The sequence below is a fragment of the Somniosus microcephalus genome, chromosome 3 (genome assembly GCF_052327205.1).
Source record: "Somniosus microcephalus isolate GS21.2 chromosome 3, FLI_Smic_1.0, whole genome shotgun sequence".
NCBI lineage: Eukaryota > Metazoa > Chordata > Chondrichthyes > Squaliformes > Somniosidae > Somniosus > Somniosus microcephalus.
The window spans coordinates 35084745-35094129 of NC_140989.1; the positions used below are offsets into that span (position 1 = coordinate 35084745).

Below are 9385 nucleotides of genomic sequence, written 5' to 3' on the forward strand. Positions count from 1 at the left end.
TCCACACAAGATTACTGATCAAGATAATAAATCACGGGATTGGGGGTAATATACTGGCATGGGTGGAAGATTGGCTATCTAACAGAAAACAAAGAGTTGGGATAAATGGTTCGTTCTCGGGCTGGCAATCAGTAACTATTGGTGTTCCGCAGGGGTCAGTGTTGGGACCCCAACTCTTTACAATCTATATTAACGATTTGGAGGAAGGGACCGAGTGCAACATATCCAAGTTTGCCGACGATACAAAGATGGGAGGGAAAGCAGTGAGTGAGGAGGACATAAAAAACCTGCAAAAGGACATAGACAGGCTAAGTGAGTGGGCAGAGATTTGGCAGATGCAATATAATGTTGGAAAGTGTGAGGTTATGCACTTTGGCAGAAAAAATCAAAGAGCAAGTTATTATCTAAATGGAGAGAAACTGCAAAATGCTACAGTACAAAGGGATCTGGGGGTCCTGGTGCATGAAACACAAAAAGTTAGTATGCAGGTGCAGCAGGTGATCAGGAAGGCCAATGGAATCTTGGCTTTTATTGCAAGGGGGATGGAGTATAAAAACAGGGAAGTCTTGCTGCAGTTATACAGGGTATTGGTGAGGCCACACCTGGAATACTGCGTGCAGTTTTGGTTTCCATATTTAAGAAAAGATATACTTGCTCTCGAGGCGGTTCAGAGAAGGTTCACTCGGTTGATTCCAGAGATGAGGGGGTTGACGTATGAGGAAAGGTTGAGTACGTTGGGACTCTACTCATTGGAGTTCAGAAGAATGAGAGGCGATCTTATCGAAACATATAAGATTGTGAGGGGGCTTGATCGGGTGGATGCGGTGAGGATGTTTCCACTGATGGGTGAGATTAGAACTAGGGGGCATAATCTTAGAATAAGGGGCTGCCCTTTCAAAACTGAGATGAGGAGAAACTTCTTCACTCAGAGGGTAGTAAATCTATGGAATTTGCTACCCCAGAGAGCTGTGGAAGCTGCAACATTAAATAAATTTAAAATGGAGATAGACATTTTCCTAGCAGATAAGGGAATTAGGGGTTACGGGGAGAGGGCAGGGAAGTGGACGTGAGTCTAGATTCAGATCAGCCATGATCCTATTGAATGGCGGAGCAGGCCTGAGGGGCCGTATGGCCTACTCCTGCTCCTATTTCTTATGTTCTTATGTAACTTGGTAGAACAGATAAGGGAGAACTAGTGGATGTGGTGTATTTGGACTTTCAGAAGGCTTTCGATAAGGTCCCGCATAAGAGATTAGCGTGTAAAGTTAAAGCACATGGGATTGGGGGTAAGGTACTGACTTGGATAGAGAACTGGTTGGCAGATAGGAAGCAAAGAGTTGGAATAAACGGGTCTTTTTCCAAGTAGCAGGCAGTGACTAGTGGGGTACTGCAGGGATCGGTGCTAGGACCCTAGCTATTCACAATATATATTAATGATCTAGACGAGGGAACTAGATGTAATATCTCCAAGTTTGCAGATGACACAAAGCTGGGTGGGCGTGTGTGCTGTGAGGAGGATGCTGAGAAACTCCAGGATGATTTGGACAGGTTGGGTGATTGGGCAGATGCATGGCAGATGCAGTATAATGTGGATAAATGCGAGGTTATCCACTTTGGTGGCAAAAACAAGAAGGCAGATTATTATCTGAATGGCACTAGATTGGGAGAAGGGGAAGTGCAACGAGACCTGGGTGTCCTTGTGCACCAGTCGCTGAAGGTAAGCATGCAGGTGCAACAGGCGGTTAAGAAGGCAAATGGTATGTCGGCCTTCATAGCAAGAGGATTCGAGTACAGGAGCAAGGATGTCTTGATGCAGTTGTACAGGGCCTTGGTGAGACCACACCTTGAGTATTGTGTGCAGTTTTGGTCACCTTACCTGAGGAAGGATGTTCTTGCCATGGAGGGAGTGCAGCGAAGATTCACCAGACTGATACCTGGGATGGCAGGAATGACGTATGAAGAGAGATTGGGTTGATTGGGCTTATAATTGCTGGAGTTTAGAAGAATAAGAGGGGATCTCATTGAAACTTATAAAATTCTAACAGGACTAGACAGACTAGATGCAGGAAGGATGTTCCCGATGGCGGGGGAGTCCAGAACCAGGGGTCACAGTCTAAGGATAAGGGGTAAGCCATTTAGGACAGAGATGAGGAAGAATTTCTTCACCCAGAGAGTGGTGAACCTGTGGAATTCTCTACCACAAAAGGCAGTTGAGGCCAATTCATTAAATATATTCAAGAAGGAGTTAGATATATTTCTTAAGGCTAAAGGGATCAAGGGATATGGGGAGAAGGCAGGGACAGGGTACTGAATTTGGATGATCAGCCATGATCGCATTGAATGGCGAAGCAGGTTCGAGGGGCCGAATGGCCTACTCCTGCTCCTATCTTCTATGTTTCTATGGTTTAAAACATGATCCTAATCTCACTTCTGTAACATTAAAGCACGAAAGCTTTCACAAGCAGTTAATACTTCCTTATAAATCTTACAAAGCAACTCCGGGAAAGATATGGGCAATTGCTTTCTGTTGTGCTGTAGACAAATGGCAATACAGCCACATTAGTTCGTTGTTGCCAAAACTACACAAAGGTAAAGTCCCTTTGAGAAGGTGGTCTTATACTTTGACCCCTTTAGTAGAAAGCCAGAGGTTTTCCCAGTAGGTTGTCCATTCCATTTATGTACTGTGGTAAACCACTGCTAACTCTGTACATGTCTGTGTGGTAAACCACTGTTAACTCTGTACAGGTCCGGGCATGTCTCCGCCCCTGGCTCCACCCCTAAGCCCGGGTATAAAGGTGACTCACCACCCTTCCCCCGGGAGCTCTTAGGATGGATCCACTAGCAGAGGCATGCTCCAGTTCTTAGTCAATAAAAGCTTACTTCGTATAAGTTCAACTCGTAGTCTTTGGTGTTCACACAGAATCACAGAATCACAGAAACCCCACAGTGCAGATAGAGGCCATTTCGGCCCATCGAGCCTGCACCGACACATATCCCACCCGATCCCCGTAACCCCTACACCAACACATATCCTACCCTATCCCCGTAACCCCATGTATTTAATCCCCCTAACACTAAGGGTCAATTTATCATAGCCAATCAACCTAACCCGCACATCTTTGGACTGTGGGAGGAAACCGGAGCACCCGGAGGAAACCCACGCAAACACGGGGAGAATGTGCAAACTCCACACAGACAGTCGCCCGAGGCCGGATTCGAACCCGGGTCCCTGGCGCTGTGAGGCAACAGTGCTAACCACTATGCCACCGTGCTGCCGTGTTGTTGATAGTGTATCAATTTTATTGACTAAATTTTCGACATGGAGCAAATCTTGAAGCCGGAATGTTTAGACCTGGATCCTCAAGCAGCAGATGCAGCCAATAACTTTGAACACTGGCTGAGCTGTTTCGAAGCCTTCCTGGAGGCCTCCAGCACTACCGTCACTACAGATGACGCGAAACGGCTTGTCTTGAACTCACGGGTGAGCCACCGAGTCTACTCGATCATCCGAGACGCCACAACTTACGCGGCCGCCATCGCGACGCTAAAGGAACAATACGTGAGGCCTGTTAACGAGGTCTACGCCAGACACCTCCTGGCTACCCGAAAACAGCGCCCCGGGGAATCGGGCGCCGAATATTTACTGGCACTGAGAGTCCTCGGCCGGGCCTGTAATTGCAAAGCAGTGACGGCCAAGGAATGCACGGAAGACCTGATCCGAGACGCCTACGTAGCCGGCATCAGGTCCAACTATACACGGCAGAGGCTGCTGGAACAGAGGGGGCTCGACCTGCAGAAGACGGTGGCCCTCGCTAACTCGTTAGACGTGGCCCTCCAGAACATGGACGCCTACCCCCCTGACCGGATGGCCACGTGGATGTCACGGGAGCAGCCATCTTGGGACCCGGTAAGGCCACAAGCCGCCAGCAGCCCAACTACAGCTGCAATGACCAGAGGCCAGAAATGCTACTTCTGCGGCCAGGCCAAGCACCCCAGACAGCAATGCCCAGCAAAGGACGCGACCTGCTCCAAATGCGGCAAGAAAGGCCACTACGCGAGAGTGTGCAGGGTGAAATCGACCCCCAATTCCAGCAGCGCCGCGTGTGAACCGTGCAGGCTGCCATTTTGGACCCCACCAACCACGTGTGAGCCGTGCGGGCCGCCATTTTTGGCACCACCAGCCGCGGGGGAGCCGCCATCTTGGACACCATTTCGGGACCAGGCCCCCGGCGCGGGCGAATACTACAGCGACCCACCGACCTCGACGATGGCCTCCATCACCCTGGACCAATCTAGGCCCCATCAACTAGCCAGGTCCATGATGAACGTAAAGGTAAATGGCCATGCCACAAATTGCCTTTTCGACTGCGGAAGCACAGAGAGCTTCATCCACCCCGACACGGTGCGACGCTACTCCCTATCGGTTATGCCCACACGCCACCAGGTCTTTATGGCCTCAAAGTCCCATACGGCGGACGTCGGCGGCCACTGTGTAGCGACTCTGACAGTGAGCGGCGTGGAGTACAGAGATTTTAAATTCCTCGTCCTGCCACAGCTCTGCGCTCCCGTACTGCTAGGATTAGACTTCTAGTGCCATCTGGAGAGCGTCACGATGGCATATGGCGGGCCCCTGCCCCCACTTACAGTCTGCAGCCGACAGAATTTAAACACGGCGCCGCGCAAAGTATGCAGCCTGTCCACCCCGAAGGTCAAACCCCCCCCCCCCCCCCCGTTGTTCGCTAACCTCGCCAAAGACTGCAAGCCAATTGCTACTAAAAGCAGGCGGTACAGTGCCGGGGATAGGAGCTTTACTAAATCAGAAGTAGAAAGACTCCTGAGGGAAGGGATTATCGAGGGCAGCACCAGCCCATGGCGAGCCCAAGTGGTGGTAGTGAAGACTGGCGAAAAACAGCGCCTGGTTATTGATTACAGCCAGACGATCAATTGATACGCGCAATTAGACGCATACCCACTTCCCCGCATATCTGACATGGTCAACCAGATAGCACAATACCGGGTATTCTCGACGATTGATCTGAAGTCGGCATACCACCAGCTCCCCATCAGGCCTGAGGGCCGCCAGTACACGGCCTTCGAGGCTGACGGCCGCCTCTACCACTTCCTCCGAGTCCCCTTCGGCGTCACCAACGGGGTCTCGGTCTTCCAAAGGGAGATGGACCGGATGGTTAACCAGAACGCGCTGCAGGCCACCTTCCCCTATCTAGACAATGTCACCATCTGCGGCCATGACCGGCATGACCACGACGCCAACCTAGAAAAATTCCTCCGTACGGCCCAACGGCTGAATCTGACATACAACAGAGAAAAATGTATGTTCCGCACCACGCGCCTCGCTATTCTTGGCTGCGTGGTGGAAAACGGAGTCATCGGCCCCGACCCCGACCGAATGCGCCCCCTCCTGGAACTACCCCTCCCCCACTGCCTAAAAGCCCTGAAGAGATGCCTAGGGTTCTTCTCTTACTACGCCCAGTGGGTGCCCAACTATGCGGACAAAGCCCGGCCCCTCATCAAGTCAACCTCCTTCCCCCTGACGACAGAGGCCCGTGCGGCCTTCACCCTCATAAAAGAGGACATTGCGAAGGCCACAATGCACGCAGTGGATGAGTCCATCCCTTTCCAAGTGGAGAGCGATGCATCCGACTTCGCCCTAGCCGCAACCCTTAACCAGGCGGGGAGACCCGTGGCCTTCTTTTCACGGACCCTCCAGGGCCCCGAAATTTGACACTCCTCAGTCGAGCAGGAGGCCCAGGCGATAGTGGAGGCTGTACGGCACTGGAGGCATTACCTGGCCGGTAAACGTTTCACCCTGCTCACTGACCAACGGTCAGTAGCATTTATGTTTAACAACAGACAAAGGGGGAAAATCAAAAATGATAAGATATTGCGGTGGAGGATCGAGTTATCCACCTACAACTACGATATCTTATACCGGCCCGGGAAACTTAATGAGCCCCCAGACGCCCTATCCCGTGGGACATGTGCCAACGCACAAGTCGATAGGCTACAGACCCTCCACAATGATCTCTGCCACCCGGGGGTCACCAGGTTCTTCCATTTTATTAAAGCTCGCAACCTGCCTTACTCCATCGAGAAGGTCAGGACCATGACCAGGAACTGCCAGGTCTGCGCCGAATGCAAACCGCATTTTTATAGGCCAGACAGGGCACACCTGATTAAAGCCACCCGCCCCTTCGAACGTCTCAGCGTCGATTTCAAGGGGCCCCTTCCCTCCTCTGACCGCAACACGTACTTCCTCAATATTATTGACGAGTACTCCCGTTTCCCCTTCGCCATCCCCTGCCCAGACATGACCAGCGCCACAGTCATCAGGTGCCTCAACGAACTGTTCGCCATATTTGGCTTCCCCAATTACATCCACAGCGACAGGGGCTCATCGTTCATGAGCGACGAGCTGCGCCAGTACCTGCTCGAGAAGGGCATAGCCACGAGCAGGACTACCAGCTACAACCCCCGGGGTAACGGACAGGTAGAGAGGGAGAATGCAACGGTGTGGAAGACCGCCATGCTCGCCCTAAAATCCAAGGGCCTCCCAATCTCCCGCTGGCAAGATGTCCTCCCCGATGTGCTCCACTCCATACGATCACTGCTCTGTACTGCCACAAACGCCACCCCTCACGAGAAGATGTTCGTCTTCCCCAGGAAATCCACCTCGGGGACACCACTACCGCCATGGCTGACGTCTCCGGGACCCGTCCTGCTCAGGAAACACGTGAGGAGCCATAAGATGGACCCCCTGGTCGAAAAGGTTCACCTCCTCCACGCCAACCCACAGTACGCCTACGTGGCGTATCCTGACAGGCGGGAGGACACAGTCTCAATTCGAGACCTTGCACCCTCAGGTACCACCCGAAACACCATCGATCACCATCCACTACCTCCACCCACCACCACTACCCACGACGCACCACCGGGTTGTCTACCACGAACTGACGACATGCCGGTGCCATCCCTACCCCGAGAGGACGACACGCCAGTGCTCCGTCCCACGCGAGAAGCGGCCGCGGGCAAAGAACCGCCGCAACCGGCACCACGAAGATCATTACGGCAGACAAGACCCCCGGAGAGACTTTCGTATACGAACTTTTGAAACACTTCACCCCGCCGGACTCTTTTTTTAAACGAGGGGTGAATGTGGTAAACCACTGCTAACTCTGTACATGTCTGTGTGGTAAACCACTGTTAACTCTGTACAGGTCTGGGCATGTCCCCGCCCCTGGCTCCACCCCTAAGCCCGGGTATAAAGGTGACTCACCACCCTTCCCCCGGGAGCTCTTAGGATGGATCCACTAGCAGAGGCATGCTCCAGTTCTTAGTCAATAAAAGCTTACTTCGTATAAGTTCAACTCGTAGTCTTTGGTGTTGTTGATAGTGTATCATGTACAAATGTCCTGAAATGCTTTGTTACTCTTTCTGTAGACTTATCAGACTGTTTTCAGTCAAACTAAGATAAACGTTTGCGTCTATTGATATCGGTTCGTAACCTCATCTTCTGTTTTCATATGTTTTATTTTCTCTTCCATGTTGATCTTTGGTTTTCTTCTATTTTGGCTCATATACCACAGATCACTATGTTCTCTCAGTCATCTCATCATTGAAAATGCTATTTAACTATCCAGCTATTTGCATTGCCACTATCAGTATCTGCAATGAACAGCTACAGCAGTGGAGCAGATGATCTTTTGACTCTTATGCAACAATTATGAACCAGTTTTTGTACTTTTGCCAATATTTTAATATTCAGTCTTTGTTACAGGTTCTTCTGTTCTGCTCATCTGAATTCTAATTTTAATTGTGCACTATCCACAGAGGCTAAAAGATGGTGATATTTCAGCTGCTGTGTGTTCACCTGGTACTGAATATTAGTTCTGTAACCTAAAATTTGATATTTCATATACTTTTTTTATATTATGAATAGGTGCAATGTTTTCTTACATGGCTTCTGTGGAAACAATCTCTGTTATAATTGGGGCAACTACATTTGATGCACTCTATCCCCAAACGCTCTCATCACTGCCTGGATTTTGCTTCATTGTGATGGCAGGCTTCCAAGTGATTGTATTGATCCTTGTACAGTAAGTAACTAATTATTTTCATGAGCTTCCCTGTGTATGTATAATATATAATGTATGTGAATAACTCTCCCAGATAAAATAATTGATAACAAAATGGAAAGTGACGGTCCCTTCAATACTTCCCCTTTAATGCCGCATGCCTTAAGCTTATCAACAAACATCCTATGTTGCCAGTAGCAAATCCATATCCTCCGCATCCATCGTATTTCCTTTCTCAACATATTATTAGTTTCTGAAAGAAAAGCCTTGTCACACATGGCCTGGCTTTTACAAATCCATGCCGGCTATTCTTAATTAACTTCGATCTTTCTAAGTGAGTAATCTTGTCCCCATTATGGCCTGTAGCTGCCAACCCTCACCCGATGTTGAGCTGTAGTTCTGAAGACCTGCAAACCACATCTAACTGTTCCTCTGACTAAGCTGTTCTAGTTCAGCTCCACCTCATCCTCTTGTACCCATTAATTTCCACTATCTTCTGCGAAAACAGAGACAAAATACTCATTTAATATCATCAATATTCTTTCATCTACCATGAAAGATTTCCTTTTTCTCTTTCAAACTTTAAAAAATAATTTTCTGTTTATAAATTCTATTATTATTTTCCTCTTAAGTTCCCTGCAATTTTCTTTTTCTCCTTGCCCTCTTAGCATTTCTAATCTTTTTTTGCTTCACCATTATATATTTCTATACTCTGCTTGATTGTCTTTTGTATGATTAACCCTAGATTTGTCATATAGGCCTAGAAATTCAGTATAGCCACTTTTGGGGCGGTAAAGTCGGGCGGCCGCTAAAGTTTGCGCCCGCCGGGAAGTGGAGGGCAGTTCGCCGAAATTCAGTAGCTTTGGCCAAGGAGTTTGCTCGAGCGCTAAAACTGGTGATGCACGGCTATCCTTAGGCGCTAAGCCGGCGGTGCAGACTGATACCGCCGAGGCCGGGCGCAGCGCAGGTGCGGTCATGTTTTGATTGACAGCAGACACCCTGGCGTCGGCCAGCTCTTAAAGGGGGAAGGGTCGACTTGGTCTGCTGCCACGCCCTGGATACTGCAGCCCTCCAGCTAGGCCTAAACACTGCTGCTGGAGAGAAATAGCACCAGGAAGGATGCAGAGGGCCCGTGAGCGAGCGCAGCGCTTCTCTGGCCATGATTTAAAGGTGCTGGTTAGGGCTTTGGAGAAGAGAAGCCATATCTTGTTCCCGGACAGTGGCAAGAAGCCTCCCAACAGGGTGTACAGGAGAGCCTGGAGGGATATCGCCCAGAGGGTCACAGCCACCTG

At 49.9% G+C, this 9385-nt stretch overlaps 1 protein-coding gene across 1 annotated transcript in view; it reads left to right on the forward strand.

Moving 5' to 3' along the window:
• The window catches only part of LOC147120970 (proton-coupled folate transporter), a 125692-nt gene extending 117574 nt beyond the window's left edge, over positions 1 to 8118 (forward strand). The window contains exon 6 of the mRNA XM_085980070.1: positions 7958 to 8118. Coding sequence (XP_085836196.1) covers positions 7958 to 8118 — 161 coding nt within the window. The remainder of the gene's footprint in view (positions 1 to 7957) is intronic.
• Positions 8119 to 9385: the final 1267 nt, after the last annotated feature.